The following is a 20145-nucleotide window of genomic DNA, read 5'->3' as shown; positions in this document are numbered from 1 at the left end:
TTGCCCCTTTGCACCAAATACTGTGGGAAAGCCATCGTGGCGGCTGATTGTTACAGTGTTTCTGCTTTTTAAACTGCGTTTCATAGACGGCATTCCTCACAGCCTGAATCACTTTGGAACATTAAACCCTATAGACCTTAAAAAAAAAAAATGTATTGTCGTCTATGGAAGGTGCAATGGGAGCGCAGTTTCACTTTACTAAACCCATGTTTTTACTGTGTGCTAGTTAAATATAGTGGGGTTCTACTGTGTCCTCCTTGCCCTTTCTATTTGCGTTTGGTGGTAGGCATAATAATGGCACTGCCTCAAAAATTTTCATGATGCTCCTGTTGCTGTTCTATGTTGTGGCTGCATTTGTTTGGCAGATGCATTATTCCAGCACAACTGCACACCAGGGCTGTAGTCTTCGCTGTGTTGTAGTCACTGCAGACAATTAGATACAGCATTTCTGCTTTTATTTGGAGTGCGTTTTGTGGCGTTGGCATCACTGCATGCTGATGCCTAGTGACATAGGTTTTCTTATCTTAAATGTTTTGTGCTTTACTCGAAAAAATTGTGCATATAAGCTGCTTCATTGCAAACGACGCAGTAGGATGTTTCTCAGCATGTTCTACAGCTTTTGAATTAAAGACTGTGCTTTCCAAGTGGCATCTTTGGGAATGAGAAAACGATATGTTGATGGAGGATGCAAGAAGCCTGCATCACCACGTTGTTCTCTCCCCATGTTCTGAAATCGGCAACTGGCCCAACTGCACACTGTCGTTGAGGGCTCTAATATGATCACCGCTTTGTGCTATTCTGCTTTTGTGCTATTCTGCTGAAAATGTTTTGGAGGCTAGTAACCACTGAGCCACCACAATGGGTTAGTAAAAACAACCAAGGAAGCTTTTTCAGTGTAATGAAGTTGGGTTATGGACATGTATGTGCAGTTGCAGCGAAGGCATGAGCAGATGAAGAAAAGCCTGGAGCAGCAGAAGCTCGAGCTGGAAGAGAAACGGCGCAACTTCGACAAGGAAAAAAGCTCTTTCGAAATTGCCCACAGGGACATGGAGGATGTTTTGCGCAAGATGGCTGTGGACAGCAATTCTAAAGAGTAAGTGTTTCCATATGCACTCTCGCTACTCCTCTCATATTTATAGAGAAGCAAGTACTGTCTGGTAAAGCCAAACATCTTGCTGTGTGTGTGAAGCAGACTGCAGTCACTAACTGCATTATAGTTCATTGTTGCTTCATGCTTCCAGCTCATTGGGGCTTGTTATTGTATTTACTGTAGCCAGCCAATTTTTTGGACTCGGATAATACGGACCTGCGCGATGTTTTGGACCTCATTATGGAACCGTCACGCATCTCATAGGAGCTTGTACATATTCACGCGTGATGTTTCTGAGTGTGGTGAGGCTGAAAGTTTAGTTTTTCTGACAGAAAAGTTCAACCATTGTTGCCCTGGAAACAGAGTCTGTCCTTGACTCGTGCAGCAAGTGTTTGCCCAAATTTCATACTGAGCATGTTTGTGCAGAGCTGCTTCAAGGGGTATGCAAGGGGTTGCTCGTTCCTGGGATAGATCACGGCATGATCTGCAGGCCGTGAAAACTATATCGGTAGCCTGCAATGTGCCACAGACACTTAACTCCACGAGTTAGTTGGAGAATTTTTCGGGTCTCGCTGAGTCCTAAAAATCGGTCATTGCCTTCTCGGCTTACATATTTCCCCACCTGTTTTCGATGTAGCCAATGTTATCTGGGCTGTTTACTCCATGCAAACTAAACATGAATGCAGCCCACTACTTGGTGTAGAAGGCAATCGGTACTTCCCTCTGTCCATATTTTTTTTTAACTTTCTCTTGCTACTTTTTATTGGTCATCCTATTTCATGTTTTTATTTTGAAACATTTAGGGCAGCGACTTTTGAAATAAGCTTTACTTTTTTAGGCATTTTGTGAGCTTTTGCATGCTTTTTTTTTTCATTACTAGCAATTGCTCCTTACACTTACTGGATGGACGTTCAAGGGCATGCAGGTGCATGAGTATTTGGTTTTGGCTTGTGCGTCCAGTTGTGGCATGTTTGCCTGGAATCGTCAGAGAATTGTGCATGAAAGAGGAGCCACTTATTTTTGTTTGGGGAATAGTTTTGATTTGCCTTTGCTATCCAAGTATTTAGGTTAAGTAATCTACCATGAGAGATTTTTTATGTATGTGACATTATGTGTACAATAACATTAAGAAGTTTCTCATTGCTCTTGTGTCATGGCCATATCATTGCAGAATACATTTTAACATGTTGTAGCTTCCTAAAAAGTTAATATTTTTGCATAGCTTTTGCACAGAAGGCGCTCTCGCATACATGTGGGAAGGCAGAATTTGGGAGAAGTTTTAAGGGTTTACAGGCAGTTTTTGTTTATTTGTTTGTTTGATTTATTTCTAATAAATTTTCTGCATATTGCCATTGTGTTATGAAGATTTACACACCAAATGCAGACATCTATTTTTCCAGACACACATTTTCACCGGTTCCTTTGCCCATAGGTAAATGTATTGCGATTAAAGTTGACTGATCTCAGAATCGGGGAGCATTAGCTGTCTGCCAGATAGTGTGGTCATGGTAAGCTCTGTAGTTAGCTACTAGTTGGCTTCGGATACACAACCTAGATTTTGTACATGGCATCTTAAAGGGCAGCACCACAGATTTTCCAACATATTGAATTCGCTATCGCATTATACTTCTTGAAGCTTTCCGTCTTCCCAAAATAATGAGGGAAATAATTATAAAACAGCAAAAACCTTGACACTTGAACTTGAGTTTTGACCATCACGACAGACCAACATAAGGCATCACACACTCTTCTCCGTGTTGATCGGCTGAATTGGCAATGGCTCCGATCATTATTTGCCTGAAATGACCAAAAACAACTTAAAATTTTTTTCTTCTTCCACTAAACGCATAGCAAATATCGACGAGCATGCAGCTTCCGACATCACTCTAATACCCCTGTCACACTAGCAAAATTAATGTCATTCGTTTCGAATGGCATTCGCACCTAATGCGATTCATCTGCTGCCACACGGGAACATTTAATGTCATTAGGTTCGAATGACATTCGCTATCGAATGAGTTCACGAAACTCATTCGCATTCGATGTCGAACTGAATGTGTACTCTGGATACCATACGCGCAGCAGAAACAAGCGACGCGAAAAAAATCGTGTGCGCACTGTCAAAGTTGAAATTGTATTTATTTAGTTCTGCTAAATGTTAATTTTGGTGCGAGCTTCTTCACACTTGTAGCTGCCGTGGATAGCTATTACTCTCGGTCCCAGCAGCAGCCAATGGCAGCAGCCGACCGTGAAGCAGGGCCTTTCCCACAACTGCCGATCATTTTGGGTTGCGTGTTTCTTGCTGATTGGCGTTACATGTTCGTTTAGCTCGGAAGTACTTAAAGATGTCACTGAGCACTTACCTTTCAGAAGTCATTTCCACGCTCCACGCGTCGCCGCGCGCCACCGTGTCAGTTATTTTGTTTGTTTACATTTTTCGGATTTATGGTTGACTTTGTACTTGGCTTGGCTTTTGTTGGCTGAAGTGCCGCAGATTGGCCAGAAATAATATTTTAAGCTTATAATCTTGCACAGAAACGTTCTCACCCGCTCTTAATACACTACACAACAATTTGTAACATATTTTATGCGTGTTGATGTGTTTGAATTGTACTATTTTTTTTTTACTGATCGTCACTGCCGTCATTTTCGAATGACATTATTTTTTACCGTGTAGCACCGAAAGACACCGAATGACATTCAAGGCATCGAATGACATTCGATTGGAGTGACATTAAATTTGCTAGTGTGACAGGGGTATAAGTTGCCCATATAAATTGCCCAATTGAGGCCACAAAACAGGAAAATGTTAACTTCATTTGCGCTGAAACAAAGTACTACCCGCCTACGAACTTTAGCACAAAAGATCAGGAGACTCGAGACAACCTACCATGGAAGTTTCAGTAAAATGCGCGGAATTGCAAAACCTCAGAGTTCCCTTTTAAAGGAAGGCAATGAAGGCATAGCAACACCACGGTTTACGGGCATGACACACTAGTCTAGCAAGAGTAACAAGGTGAATGCCAATGATATGGCATGCTAGCAAGTACTCATTGTTTCTTACACTCTGGTATCAAGAATTAAGTGGGCTTTTTTTGTGTGTGTGTGTGATCATGAGGATTTGACCCTTTGATATTAAGCAATTGTCACAAGCTTTCAATATATTACACAACAGAGGCTCTAGGGGTTGTGGAACAGCTTTTCTCTTTTTAGATCATCACTACATGCTTATTAGTAGGAGCTGCATCAGTTACTATTAAGCGCTGCTTTTTTTTAATACTTTTTGCCTGATCAGATTGCTGAGAAACAAGGAAGCCAGCTGCATCTATTGACACTTCTCATTTTTTGAAGAGCTTAATGTTTTCTAGCTGACGATCGTTATGTATCATAGTGTAAACTGTGCGTAACCGCTATATACCTGCATTGCTTTACTTGTAAAAGATGTTCACCGATATCTTATCACAGTTCCATCCGCTGTTACTGACGTCTAGGAACTCAGTTTTGCTGGTGCACCTAAACACGTGAACCTCACCATGATGAACTGGAAAACATCCTTATTGTCTTTTAGCTTTCCCCATGATAATTTTCTCTGACTATAAATTTTGCTGCGGCAATTTGTATGTGCGTGGTTCTAGCTGCGTTTTGATATGACACAGCTGATCCTGTGTCCTTGTAGCATTTGGTTTGTCGATCTGCAGCAGTTAAGTCACTTCTTGCATTTTATACCTTTGTTGAACATCTATGCTTGGCACATTGGATTAGAGCACTATATTGCTATTCTTTGATCTCACTTCCTTGCTTTGCCTATGTGTGTTTCTTCTGACTGGTGCTCTGTATGCTTCAGCTGCGCCAGCTGTTACCAACTAGAAAACAGTCAATTGAATATGAAATGATCTAGCCTTGATGCAGGTTGCCGAAAGCGAACAATAAATCTAATGAATATATCGCCTCATAAAAATGTCTTTATACAAGTGGCACTCCAAATATTTGCATTACTAGAACTCATGTTTCACCAGCTTCAGTAACTGTCGGGAGGGATTTGTTTCCTCTTTTGCGCATCTAATGCATAATATAATTACAGTAGAATCTCAATGACATGAACGCTGTTGATACGAATTTGCAAAATGTCCTGGCCCGAGCGCATTCTGTGCCGTGAGCAGAAGAAGAAGAATGTTACGGTCCTCCTAAGTCCAGAATAGGAACGTGTGAGCTACGACCGCGCCCTCGAGCACGGAGTGCTTGCTGCCTGTACATCGCCCCGATGCCGAGATCATGCCGAGATCATGGTGCACACCGCGAGCAGTGAGTGGCGGCACACTGCCAGCTCAGCGCCAACGTCGCGAGTCAGCGGTGCCACGCGGCCGTAAGTACCGTAAAAACGCGTGTAAGGGCCGCACTTTTTTTTCAAGATTTGAGGACTAATTTTCGGGGTGCGGCCCATACACACAATGCGCGAAAAAAAAAAAATTTTAAGTAAATCACATCAATCAGAGAATGAGCAGCATTTATTCTATATTCAGTCGTCACTCGCGGAGTATTCCGGCTTTGAGCTGGTGCTGTGCTCTGGTGCACGGTCATCCCACAAGAAGTCGCGCAGCATTTCCGTTGTCGACGCGTAGCCGTTGTTCCGCACCTCCATTACTTAGCAGAGCAGCTCTTCTTGCAGTTCGGGAAACGTGCACGGATTGCCTCAGAAAGCGTGCTTTTTACAGCTTGGGTTCCTCAATGCATCCTCTTGGTTGCACCATCGTCAGACGCACTTCTTGGCCACGTCAACTTTCCTGCCTGCCGCACGCTTGCGCATTTGTCAGCAAACTCCCAGCCGTCTAGCCATTAAGATGCTTGCCTTATCGTGCTAAAATTGCAACGCTCGGCGGCAGCACACGAAAGCCACAACTATGGCAAACTACCGCACTACCACAACTTACTGACGGCGATATGGATAGCGGGAGCTTGCGGCGGATGAAAATGTTGATGATGATGATAAACCGCTGCCTCGGGCGCCGTCCATGGGTGGCACCTGGAAGCTCCTGAGCGCATGCGTTGCCTCCGCACCGTTGCTTGCAGCCGGAGCTGATCGCGGAGGCCACGGCACGTGCACTTCGAAGGCTATTCCTACGTTGGTCATGGAAAGTTTGGGTGCGGCCCTTACAGGGATATTTTTTAAAATTTGTTTGGTAATATTTCCTTAGGGAAAACGGCGGTCCATACACGTGTGCGGCCCATACACGCGCTTATACGGTAAACCCTGTTAGCTGAAGACAGATTTGCGTAAATTATGCATACAAATTTTGTCGTTTTGGATGATACGACGAATATTTTTCGTGACCCTTTGAGATTCATGTGATTGAGATTCTGCTGTAATACCAAACTACTTGTATAACGAGTGCAGCCATTTTTATCTGTCAAAATATATTTATGTTGGCCTGCATAACGAATGCAGGGCAATATAATGAGGGACATAACGGATGCACCCCCCCACCCCTTTACCTCAAATTTTTTATGAACTTTTTGAAAGAAAAGAAAGTTCGAGTAAATACTATAATATCAGCTGTTCCAAAAATGATGGTATATCCTTATTGAGCAGAGAGCAGGCATTCTGCGTGCCTTGCGTGCATTAAATGCAAGTCGTGAGTGGTTCTTAAGAATTTTAATACAGCTCTTGAAACAGCTTAACTGTCAGTGCTTTGTAAAGGAAAGGACTCTGCTTGTTAACGAATGCCTCTGTCCTTTTTGACTCGTGGCATTTAGATGTGATGCATAGTTAGTAACTCCATTCATGTAGTAATCATTTCAAACCGTTTCTGAGATTGAAATAGGTTGTCCCTGAGAACTATTGTGGCAGAAACAGGGGTGTTTTTTTCTGTTTTAGTTCTTTCTATTATTGCTTTGATTGCAGAGCAGTGCGCATTTTTTTGTAAATTTTTGGCAGTTAGTCTGTTCCCTTGTTTGATGCTGATGTTTCTCTTACTGGAGGCATAGCTGCTGTCATGCATCTATATCTTTTATTTTTTTTTTTTGATTACCACATGGACACACTCTGTTGGTGTCGGAAATTGCTTCGTCTACCTTATGTGTACAGGGTGTTTCACCTAAGACTGTTAGCAATTTTTAAATATAGGCTTTTTGTGTTAGAAGTGCGCTCTCTTCGGCATACCATTAGCAGTGGTGGTGTGCATCAGAATAAAGCTAAGACATGTAGCACACTCTTAGTGATATCCATATCAGTTTCTAAATTTTCAAAAAATGCCTTTTCTCTCACCACTGCTCAGAGCAAGGAGTTTTGGGGCCACACATAGGCGAAATCAAAAACGTGCGTCACACAGTGGCGCAGGTGTTGCGTGCTTTTTTCGCAGCACCCGGGTAGGAGTGGCGAGTGGGAAGAATGTGTGAAAGGTTTACCGCTCAATAAATGAGGAGTCTGTATTAGTTGAAAAGCTGATTATTTAATATTAGTTACCCAGTTCTGCTAGTTATATCGTTTTGATAATATTCCGATGCTCACCACCGCTGACAGTGCTTTTGTAACTCAAAAAGCCTATTTTTAACAATTGCTAGTATAGTCTTAGCTGAAACACATTGTACATAGAATATCCAAACCATCTTGATGGCTCATGCATGAAACAGCCTTTGATGCCTGACATAATGTCCCAGCCGTTACTAAGTATATATACAGTACAATCTAGATGATACGAATTCATAAAATTCTCTGTTCAGAGATCACTAACTGCTGCCCGTACATCACCGACACTGCGAGCAGTGAGCAGCGGTGCACAGCCCTCGTATTGCCGACTCCGCGATCACTAGGTGTGCGTATGCATAGGGAGCAGTGAGAGGCAACGTGCAGCCTGCACATTGCTGTCTTCATGAGTGAGTATGGGCACACGGCCTGCACATAACCGACATCGCGATGCACTGTACGTATCGCGAGTAGTGAGCTGTGACAGTGTGACTGTAAATAAGTTCAGTCAGCTGTAAACAGATCTGCATAAATGAATATCTCATGCGTCCACATATGGATTTTGTCCGTTTTGGGTGGTACGAATACTTTCGCAAGCCCGTGGCGTTCGTATCACCGAGGTTGTACTGTATGCTGTTAGTTGTTTGGGTTTGGGGAACCGAGGAAGTCTCATTCAACAGTCTTGAGCATTTTTTTTACCTTGTTATGGACCTTGGAACATGTAGTTAAGGGCCCAGCATCGCTTTATGGTCAGCTTTTGTTACATTTCTGACTCAGCTGGATGCATTTGTATTCTGTTACCATAATTTTTTCTTGGGAGGTATGTTCCTGTGCCTACTGTAGTCAGTAGTGGTCTTGTAGTTTGCCGTCTTGATTGCAGTGTAGCATAATAGCACTAGTAGCATTCAGTGTCAGATTGACAGCATGCTTTATAGTTGTGCCATATAGGGGGAAAAAATTAAAGGCCTGATGTCTTGGGTCCTGAACACCATAAGTTTTTAAGCTTGTGAAGCCATAGTGATAATAGTGTCCAAAAACTACCCTAAATTTGACCTGAGCTCCAGTTCACTGTGAGTAGGAGGGACAAGTATGTGCATTCAGTTGGTGAATTTATCATGGCAAAATCATCAAATTCTGAATCTCATTGGTGCAAACATTATTGGGTTCATCCATGTAGCTCTGTGCAGTGGTGGTCTAACCTTAAATACTACAACTCTACTCAGATATTGTGTTGGCTAGAGCAATTGATTCTAAAATGCAGTTATGAGGTTTCACTAATTTAGACTATAGTGCACTACAATACCAGTGTTCATAAGTATTCACAAAAAAAGGGACAGAAAAACATTCCTAGATGTTGCCGTTACGAGCATTAGCAGGGTTCATAGTGAATGATGAGCTGCCAATTGTAGTGCTCCATTGTCCATTCTCATGAATGAGCCTTGTGGTTCTCGCTCTTTGCTCTGGCTTGTCAAGCAAATCATCTTCATCCTGTGCTGGTAAAGGGGAAACCAAATTGTCTTGTGTTGAACAAGCAATGCCCAGAAACATAGTTTGGCTGCTTGCAGTTGATTGCTTGTTAGGGCTAGCAGTTGGTGGAGCATGCTGTGCTGTCCAGAACCTGGACAATGCAGTGCACTGGCTGGGGTTATGATTCTCCAAATTTTACCAAGATGATATCCCACAGAAAAGGGAGAATACAGTAGCCGATGGGTAATTCGGACTTGTAGGATATTTCGGACCTCGATGAGGCACCCCATAGAAGCCCATACATATTCGCGACGGATATTTCGGACATCAAAAGTCAGAAAGTTCGATTTTTCGGACTAATTTCAGTCGCCTGCAGGCCAAAATCGGTCATCTTATCGGCCTTTTCGCCGGCGCAAAAGGTGCCATCTTGGATTGAGGTGGATTTACGCTGCAGTTGGATTGGCTTGACATACTTTTGGTACCTCATTGTTGCCAGTAGAAGTCCCTGCGATCTCCGACACTTCGAGGTGGCAGCCGGATTGTCATCACCGTCTACTTGTTTTTGTTGCGGACATTGTCGCGGGCACTTATTGCTTGTCCCATACATTGAAAATTGGTTGTTGGGGGAAGGAAATTGTGCAGAAGCTATCTCGCATCTCGGCCGGAAGGAATAAAGGAGGGACTGAGAGAAGGAAGGTAGAAAGAGGTGCCGTAATGGAGGGCTCCGGAATAATTTCGACCACCTGGGGATCTTTAACATCGCACATCACAAGGGTGCCTTAGCGTTTCGCCTCCATCGAAACGCGGCCACCGCGGTCGGGATCCAACTCGGGTACTCCGAATCAATAGCCGAGCGCCCTAACCACTGAGCCACCGCGGCGGGTCTCATACGTTTGCCATTCGTTGTTTCTTCACTTGGGTTCCTCTGACCGCGTCGACCGAGTGGCGCTCAGTCTTCACGAAGTTACATCCGTTCACCTTTATGTGATTGTGTCCGGCAGTTCCGCCGCTTTGAACGAAAAGTGCCTTATCTTTGCGTGTGTTTGACAAGCGGTGTGGTGCATACTCGGGTTGTGGACAACATGGCCCCGCCGGGTCCGTCAAAGAAGCGTGGGAAGTATTCCAACTAAATGCGGTGACCTTGCTCTCTAGCGTGTACAATGAAAGCACAATTTTGGCGCAAATACAGGCGCAAATCGTCGCCAGCGAGAGAAATTTGTCGCGAGGTAAAATCAGTGACAGTTTTAAGCTGATTTCATCTCAATAAAGTTTTTGTACTTCACGGATTTTTTGGACTGCTCGATTATTCGGACCATTTTCCGGGTCCCTTCGAGTCGGAAAAATCGGTCGGTGACTGTACTGCCTTGTGGCTTAGCAAATTAGTCATGGCAGTGTACAGTAGGTGGTTCTTAATGGCAGCCGCTATACCTTCCGATTGGTCGTCATGAACAGAAAGCTGGAGTGCTGCACATTGCACACTTCACCATTTATTTTAATTTTAATTGTGAAATTTAACGATTTTTAGCCGTTGCCGCAGCACATCTTTGTAGATTCCACCTGCCTGAAACTCAGCAGAGAAGCAAAAAATGTGTGGAATGTTATCTTTACTGCTTACTCTTTTCTAGTAGTTCACAGCTGCATTCTGCAGTTAAGCTCACTGCTGTTAGCATTGTTGCATTGCCACATTGTCACTTAGTTTGCACAAAACTAATTGCACCTTTGTAAATACACACAGCCTGTAGGTTCAGCAACTAAAAAGAAATGTAGTTGGCTACCATATGAGCTTCTGAAAGCAGGGCCCGTACATGTGCACAACAGCCCATCCTTGGTTTGCTACAGTGTCGCACTATGTATTATCGGAGACCAAGTGCCTAGGACGCACAAACGCCCACAAAAGTGTATCCGAGACTGTATACGTGTCCATTCATGCCAGAAGAGGTAATTGTCCAAGAGCAGCCCTGGAGTAGAGTTCCAATCCTTCAGTTTGATGCACTCACTTAACAATGCTCCAGCAGCCCGCAGCAGTGTGCTGGTAGTAAAATCCAAAGGAACAAATGTTCCAACTGGTCATGAGGGCCACTGGTCGCAATAAGTCCAAAGCAGGCAGAAAAGGCTCTACAAGGCAAACACCCCTAGGCGTGTGAAAATTGATGCACTAGGCGCAGTCACGATCAGTCTCTCGAGCTACTAGGTGTCACAGAAATGCAATTGACCTGGCGAATGCGCGTCCTGGGCACTTTTGTCCCCTGTAATAGAATATAAAAAGAAATTGAGCCATTTCTTCTCAGTAATTGCGGTCACTTTAAGCTTTAGCCATGTGTATGGGTCGCTGTGTACTAATAGTCCAGCTAGGATTCATGCCTAGAAGTTCGCATGGCTGTTTTCTGGTTCCCGGTGATGCACATTTTATGGGTGGCAATTTGTTTTTTCTTGATGAAATATCTTGGCAAAGGAGGTGTTCTGCTTGGTTTGAATTAAAAGTATGCAGTACCGAGTGCAAACTTGTACAAACTTGCACATTGATTTCTATTTTTTGCCCATCTCAGTACCGTCCTTTCTTTCTGAGACAAAGGTCACTTATGTCTTGGCTGCCAACAGTTTCAGTTTATCAGCTTTATTTGCTTCAACTCTTGACATTGCTGAGCTGAGAACACTGGATTCTGGCAAGTTAGAACGCAATGCAGATTTCATCCATAGTACCAGGTGCAAGGGCAGAGGAAGTGACTGGTCAGAGCACCTAGTTGTACAGCGGCCCCTGTCGATGTTGTTGGGCTCTTTCAGATTGCGCCGATCTGTGTCTGAGGACCACTTCAGTAGCCGCAAATGCATGCAGTATGCTGCGCCCGTCCGAAAGAACTGCAAGCAGATGTAGAGAGCGATGCACGCCCCCTACTACCACCCCTTCCGTCGCCACCTCGGCATCCACCTTGCCTTTGGCCGGCTATTGTTGTTTTTGTGTCTCTCGCCCAGTCCCCTGTGGACTGGCACATCCTTCATCTTTTACTTTCATGCTTACTTTTCGAATGTTTGCACATCTATAGATCTGCAGTCAAACTGTTAGCATTACATGTTTTACCTGAGTTCTTTACTTTTGTGACAATTCTTTGGGAGCTGTGTGAATGTTCAGTAGCGTATGCAGAAGTATGTCTGCTGGTTTTTTTCCTTTCCTTGTTTTGGTGTTTGACATCATTCCAGGGAACTAGTGGTTGTGGATACAGTAAAAGCTCGTTAATTTGAATTCCACGGGGACGCCAACGCAGTTCGGAAAAAACTGAACTTTGAACTAGCAAAAGTGAACGGAATATGCAGTACACTGTTGTCTGATACTAGTCGTGTAGTGAGATATTACCCTATTTTATTGTTCTAGAATATTCAATCATCACCTTTTGCTTTTTTTTTTCCGGAAGGCAACAGCCAATATCTTGCGTTCTAACACCTCAACTTATAGCGGGCCTCTTCTTCGCCTTCAAAACTGAAGAGGCAGACAGTGTTATGCGCATCCCAGCTTGTGCAGCAGAGAGCTGCACCGGAGTCATGAAGGGCGTGTGACTGCCTGTGAGCATGGTTGGAAGTCTGGAAAATCGGCAGCGAGCCACCATTGTGCGACTGCCGCTTTTTGACCAAAACGATGGAGTAACCTCCGCGGCTAGCAAATTCACACTTGCGAGTCACGGGTGTTGCACGACCATTTAGGTAGAAAAGCGAAAGTTGCCAAGACGGCTGCACGTACGTTACCAGATTTTCCAGCCTTCGGACCTCGAGTTGCAAACTGCCAAACCAATGAGCGTGCTTTTTGGCGACATCCTGGTTCGATAACACACTTGCGTCAACTTCACACACGGTTTCAGTCTTCTTTTAAAACATTTTGTCACGACAATTACCATGAACAGATGACATTCCTAAATCGCTATATGCCATGGCACACTGCGGTTGACCACTATGGCTAGAACCAATCGCATAAAACATGATGCAAAGGGCACCGAGACAAAAGACGCACAGCAAACATCAGTGAAAGCTCAAATTCTTTCGTTTCATGCATGACCGTGTGGTATCAGATTCGGAGTGCTGGAGACACTGTGACACGCTTGATTCGCTGTAGCTCATCGCTGTTTGCATCGTTCATCATGCCAACAACAAAAGCTAACACGGCAAGCTACTTAAGCCTTTGAGATTGGCACTTGTAAGCAGCAGCCAGGTGCAAATCTCTGAGATTATGCAGCTAGTTGCCGCCGCTGCACGGAAAGAGAGCCCGGGCCTCCTCCCGAATTTGCACGCTATTCTCTAAAGAGGTGGCGCAGCCTTGCGGGGAGCATTGCTTGGTTTTCCGCGTGACTAGGCCGCCCAAGCAAGGCGACGTGTTGTTCGAATTAATGGCCTATATTTTACATAGACTCCAATGGATGATGCAGACCAAGTCGTACAGTTTCAATTATTCAAAAATTCATATTAATGAGGTTTGAATTAACGAGCTTTCGCTGTATTGCGAAGCATGCAGGGTATGCTACAGCTTCACTGTTCTCCACATTTTCCTTTTTCTTTTCACACCCCTGACACCTCGTGAAAGTCTGCTTTGTATCTTACCTCTTTTATCACATTAGGGCAGATGTGGTGCTTTTATGGCTTTGCTTTATGTTGCGTGCTTTTTGCAACTTCTTTGCAAAAAAACAAAAAAGTGCAGTGCATAATGTGGTGCTGTCCGTTCGAGCACCATCATAACCTTTATTCCAATTTTGGAATAGTAGTTAGTTGTTAGGCTTTTCTCTCCCCACCCCACTTGCAGTGGCATTATGTCATAGTTAGGCTTTTTTTATATATAATATTGCATTGTTGATATGTTACTGTTGAGCAGTAGTTAGCCAAGATTGCATTGTAAATAATATTGCACCCTTGTTTCACTGGCAGCATGCCTACCTTGTTTTCACACTAAGTTATCTGGTCACAGTTATGTGCACAAATGCTTTGCACATCGTTGTTACTTTTTTTGTTGCCTATCCTCTTGTTGCTTTGTTGTATACTTTATTGCCATTACTGCAGAATGATATACAAATATACGTACATATATATATAGTATATTGCAGGTCACTATGTTTGTGTGCTGTGCAGAGGCCCAGTAAAATTTATCCTTTGTTTTGCTTTTCATTTTCCCATTCTCAGATGTATAGCATGCCTCTTGTCACTGTGTAGCTGCTTGAACTTCTTTTGCTTTCTTTCTGTGAGATGCCAGTGCCCTTATTAGGGCTGTAAACTTTCACACTTGATCTTTCTGCTTCTGTTTTAGATTGTTTGTATTTATTGATTTCCATCTTTCATCACAGCAATCAGGGCATGAATTTGTGATAACTGAGACCAAGGGGCACATTTTCTTCCTAGTCCAACACTTGTTAGTCATAACCCAGCATTTTGTTGGTTTGATCGGTGTTAATAGGGGTTAAGAAAGTTAAAACGTGCCTCTTGGTTGTCATTTGTTCAGAATCCAAAGTTTATTTTAATGGCAAAGTAGTAGAGTACAAGTAATGCATAGGTTGTTTGTGATAGTTTTTGCTGAAAAACACAGAACTAGTTAAGCTTGTTGCAGCCTAACCTGTCTGCTAATGCAAAAGCCCTTGCTGTTTTGCCTAAAGCATGGCATTCTGTTCGTGCTTTGGGTTGCATTGGTGACACTGCTGCGTGCTATCTAAATTCCTTGTTTCAAGGGAGGGCTGTTACCATTCATCAGATGCATATGTGCCTTGAGTGGCATTATTTAATGACCTCAACACATTTCTCATAAGTAGCCCTAAACACTAATATCATGTAGCTAACATTTTCAGATCAGGAACTTTAAATGCCTCTTTGCACTGTTAGCACAACTTGCAAGCGATCACCAGCGGACATGCACAGGACTGTTCTTGCATCTTTATTTTTCTGTCCACGACCACACATAACAGCAGGTTTAGTCTCAAGCATACTTGCTGGTGGCCTTATAGCAAGTCATGCTGATAGGAGCAGTTATGGTGGTCAGAATACATTTTCATTCTCACAGTATGTGTGTTAATGGTTAATTTATGGCAGGAGACTTTTCTTTTTTCATTTCTTATAGCTGTTTTTCCATCTTCATCCTTGAGAGCACATATGCCATCAAGCATGACTGGTTCCTGATATTATATTGCATCATTTTTTTATTGGTTAATATCCTTTTGTGGGCTTTCAAATACCAAAAAGAAATGTTATATATTTTATTTTGTTGACTGTCTATATTACTCTTTGTTCTGTGTGTTTCTGTTAAGGTTAAAGCTGAAGTTACCTTGAACATGTAATTACAGGGGTTTTTGTGTGTAAAAAAAAAAGGAAAATGGATGTTTGCATGTGCGCCGTTGGCTGACTTTGAAGCATGCGTGAAAGCCTTCATGCTCAGGAAATATGTGAGCTGCCTGCTGTCTATCAAGAAAGTCTTAAATATTTGCAGCATGATTTAACTTAATTTTTTTTTTATGTAATGCGATTGTCCAAGTAGTGCTATTTTTTTTTTTTTTTCAGCATGCGCTTTTCCAGCTTTCCTTTTATGCAGTGCTTGTATCCTGAGCCGCCTTTCAACATTGCAAAAGAAGTCATATATTTTGTACTTTTAGTTTGTTTCTCGTTTCCTTCCTGAAATCTGCCTGCTTAATTGGGGAATGCATGAGTCAGGCTCTCCCAGTGCAGCTCTCAGTATGTGTACGCCATTTGGCAGTGTTTAGTGACTAGCGCATCACTCAGTGGTTTGTATTGGTTGATGCCAGGTGTGGTAGTCGCTTGTTAATGGGGGTTAAATGCTTGGAGCCTGTTCTCTTTTGTAGGTTGACAATTTTTCACTACACGTTAAAGAACACAATAAAGAGCTGCAGGTGGCCTAATTAATCCAGAGCTCTCTACTGTGGCCCAGGGTTTTTCCACATAAAAACCAATCAGTTAGGCATAGGTGGTGACAGTAACTTTCTATTCCCATGGATGGGTTGTTCTTAGCCTTGTTGACTTTGGCATTCTCAGTGGTGGTTGTTGGATGTGTGGGGCGCCACCACCACCAGGACAAGACTGTCGACGAGTTAAAGGAGTTGGATGATGGGGGGAAGATTACGAGTGGGTTTATTTACATATTTACAATTGTCAAGATCAAAAGTGGGATCTTTCCGAATGGAGGATCTTAAGGGAGGATGATCCCACTTTTGATCTTGACACTTGTAAATATGTAATTAAACCCACTTGTAATCTTCCTCCCATTATCCAACTCCTTTAACTTGTGGCGGTAGAAGCGGGCGTCATCTTGACCGTGGTTCCGTCAGAGTGTGACTCCGAACCCCACACATCCAACATGGTGCATTTAATGTCTTTATTGATGGGGTATGTATTTTCTGCTACTGGTTATGTAACTGCTAATGTAGCCATGATTGATAAAAGCAGAGTGAATGCTGATCCAGTGTGCACTTGTATCTACCTGGTATTTATGACAGAGCCATAATGAGTTTGCGTAACTGTTCATATATGAGTTCAGAAACCACCTTGTTGTGCCTTAACACGTTGGTATGATGACTTTTCAAAATTTTCAGTTTGAGCTTCTTAGTTGCACCGAAGTATTGTCAGTCTATACCAAAGAACAGGCCCTAAGCATACCTTGTGCAGTTAGCTCTACTGAGCAGCCGTACTTGGGCTCTGTTCTCTATTTTTTTTTTTTCCAATAATTTCAGAGAATGCTTTGTGCTTGACTGTGGCCAGCTAAAGATTGTATGTTTTGAACAAAAACATTTTTGCATGTTTTAAATTCGTTAGAAGTAGAACTACGGAAATTGCAAATTGCTAGTAAACACTAGGAGTTCATATATTAAGCTTACTGGAGCATGTCTGCCCTGTGCCAAGCATACGCTCATCACTCTGGCCAAATAAGATTTAATCATAATTTAAGCGCTCCCATTTTGCACGTTGTAAATGTTGTGGAAGTGTCCATGCAGTTCCCATCAACATAAGCAAATGATGGAGCATCATGTCACATAGTCAGGATTTCCAAGCTCAAAAATGCGTGTAAAGCAGGCAAAATCCCATATGTGATCAGTATACTTCATGAGCATCATCTAACTGTATAAAAATACAGGCATGTTATTTTGACTGCATTGTACCTGACTGACTAAGACTTAGCTGGCATCTTTAAGAACAGGGTCTTGTTGTCAGGGAGGAAAGCGCAATCAAGTTTGGCAAAAAACATTGCACTGACTTGGTTTGCGTCATATTAGGGAGGTCACAACATTTCGAGGGCAGAGTTAAATTTGCCGCGATGACAAAACCTGCAAGGTTGGCTGTTTTCTTAAGTGCCTTTTATTACAAATGGTGTAAATGCAACAGTAGCTCTGATTTTAAAACATAAAAACATAAATCTTGTTTCTGTATGTCATGGGATGCAACATTTTGTAAAGATGGTTTTAAAATATGTATTAAATTTACTGTTCTTGAAAATATTTTGTATGTTTGAGAGTGAATCAGACAAGAATTTCACATTCCAACTTAAATACAGCAAGGTTTGTTGACTTCATAGCTTTTTTTTGCATCACAGGATGCGTAATGGAGGTAAGACTGCCTTATTACTAAAACTTTTGTTCAAAAAACTGCCAAAGTCAATGAGACTTTTGATATTGACATTAAAGTCAAGCAACACTGTGCACTTGCCAAAACATTTATGAAAAGTTTTGAATGAAATGTCGAGATGCAAAATTACATAGAAAACATGTGCTACCTTGTTGCATTTCACATGTGCGCAGTTTAAAACATCTGCACCTATGGCATTCTACTGTTGAGTCTCAGGTTTGGTACCAGACCACAGAAGCCACAGTGTGATAGTGACAAGAAGCAAAAGTGCACGTGTTGAGAGTTTGATGCATGTTAAAGAACCCTGAGAGGATCAAGTTACGCAACATCGGTCATTGTGCATAGTGTGGCTTTTTAATGAAATTCTTTACAGTTGGTCGTCTCTAACAGATGTAGCCTTGAATCTCAGTGAAGTTGCTGCACGGTGAAGCTACATTTTAAAGATCCATAGGTCAGGATGTGTGGGTAGTGAGCATGAAAGCTGCTGGTGCGCGAAAGGGAAGTGTAGTGTTCTGGTGAAGGCATTGTGCAGCTTTAAAGTCATGTGCACTAGTGCATGGAACAGAGCTACCACTGAGCCAGAATTTCAAGTGGCAGCATTCTTCGGTTCCAACTTCGCAGCTCTTGATGGCGAGGCAGAGGTTGTGAGTTGACGCTGACGTGAAGGCTCTGCCTGTCATTTTTTTTTCCAGGCAACTTGATGGGAAAGAGAAGCGTAAAGAAAAGAAGAAAGGACTTTTCTAAAGGCTCCCTCCCCTCGAGAGAGAGAGAGCGAGCGAGCCTGCTGGACCGTCGGGAGCCGCCAGCCGAAAGGGACCCATGCTTTCTTGCCCCAGATTTGCCTTATTTTGTTTTGCCCATGAAGCCGCCTCGCAGTTAACGGTGCTAAAAATTAGCACTTGACCATTTTCTGGGACGGCTTTTTTTTTCTTTCCCCTTCTTCTTCATGTACGTGTATGTGCACAGTTGCGTGAACGATCAGGCCAAAAGTGACAAAAGCGCCGTCGGGAAAAATCCTTCGGGTGCCAGTCATGATGCTTGCCAAGGTGACCTGCTTTGCGTAAATAAACCATTGTGCACCCGCTTCTTAAGGGCGTTTGTGGAGGAAAGCAATTCACTTCCCGGAATGAAACGGGGGGCGGGTGCAGGGACCTTACGTGCGCATCTCTTCGATTGCAGAACCCACCGACGTCATTGTGTGCCAACATCGTTTGCTGGTTCGCGCTCGTTCCTAGTCTCGAAACAAGGCCATTGAGATGAGCCCACACTGCTGCCGCAGCGTCCCTGCTGGATGACGCGTCCTCTCTCAAGCGCGCGCTTCATGTTCAGCCAGGAGTGAATGCGCCATCTTTTCTGAAAGCTTGACGGATTATTCTAGCATGCTCGTGTAACCGGATGTGCCATGACTTTTGTGGCATGGGCGTCTGGCTGGGATGCCAAGCAAGGGAGCCTCGTTGGCCGATGCCGTTTTCGCGGAGGCTTCCTCCAGAAGGTTGTGACCCCAGCTCCTCGCGCGAGCGGCCTCGGGACGACCCGGCGTCGGTCGTCGCCCCCCTCGGCGCAGCCTCCCGCTAGCGCGGCACACCCCACTCAACTGCGGTCACAGGAGGAGGCGGTGGCCAAATCAGCTCAAGCTTCCGTGTTGTCTTCGCGCGCTTCTGTGTTGGCTCCTGTTTTTATTCGGTTCCTTGCCCCCGTCAGTTGCGGAACATCGAGGGAGAGCGTGTGCCATAGGTCCGGCGCGTGTTCGCACCTGTCGGAGGAACACAACATTCCCTTCCGTAGGACGGCGGCGTGAGCCTTCCTGCCGCGCCGTCCGTGGCTTTTCTTCGATTTGCATATATATACATATTATAAATATAGTAAATATGTGTTGAGAAAAACTTGTTTCAGGTGGCCAAAGAACTCCGCTTTGCTTCTCTCGTATTCTCGATGTTTGTTTTTGCGTCTCTGTGAGTCTCTTCCTTATTTATAGCCACGTGCAACTCGTCCGCTATTTATACTCGGTGCCACAACCGCGTGTCGTGTGGTAGGTGTATCGAGACAAATGTGCTTCAAAGTGATTGCTCTTTTCCCTGCTGTCTGCTCCCCCAGCCCTGTAAAAATTTTGCTTTGTTGTTTTTGTACAAATGAAACAAATAAACCATATCTAAGATTCCCCTTGGTTTTCCTTTTCTGCCACGCAGAACGCTTGCTCACACCAGCAGCATATGCGCAGTACCTGCTGTACTCGTTCGTGAGACATCCAGTGAGCATTCAGATTCAGGTCTTGGCTCGAATTTGAAGTCTACTATCTACTGCTGGTATTCAAGCTTTAGCGGAAGTCCTGGCAGTCGATGTGCACTGAACCTTTTCACGAATGATTTATGGTTACTGCACGGAATTTCTTGTTAAACTTAAGACAGTGTGCTAGGGCAACCATGAAATGCTGAATTGCATACTGCCTTGACGCCTACGCAGTGTGCTTCTCGCGCAGGACAAAACAGCAGGAATTGCGACCGAAAGTTTCAGGCGAAATTCACAAGCTGTTCTAATGCTG

General features: G+C 43.6%; 1 protein-coding gene across 4 annotated transcripts in view; it reads left to right on the top strand.

The window, feature by feature from the left end:
• The window catches only part of LOC144114219 (septin-7-like), an 83098-nt gene extending 63334 nt beyond the window's left edge, over positions 1 to 19764 (top strand). For 2 of the 4 annotated variants that reach the window (XM_077647817.1, XM_077647815.1), the window contains exons 11-12: positions 930 to 1093; positions 18299 to 19764. In XM_077647817.1, coding sequence (XP_077503943.1) covers positions 930 to 1093; positions 18299 to 18350 — 216 coding nt within the window. In that variant the 3' untranslated portion in view covers positions 18351 to 19764. Of the gene's footprint in view, positions 1 to 929; positions 1094 to 11798; positions 17478 to 18298 lie in introns of those variants that run through there. The other 2 variants (XM_077647816.1, XM_077647814.1) reach the window with 1 other exon arrangement.
• The last annotated feature ends 381 nt before the right edge of the window (positions 19765 to 20145 follow it).

The sequence above is a fragment of the Amblyomma americanum genome, chromosome 1 (genome assembly GCF_052857255.1).
Source record: "Amblyomma americanum isolate KBUSLIRL-KWMA chromosome 1, ASM5285725v1, whole genome shotgun sequence".
Lineage (NCBI taxonomy): Eukaryota > Metazoa > Arthropoda > Arachnida > Ixodida > Ixodidae > Amblyomma > Amblyomma americanum.
Note: the sequence above shows the minus strand (reverse complement) of the source record. Positions and strands in the feature narration are given on the sequence as shown.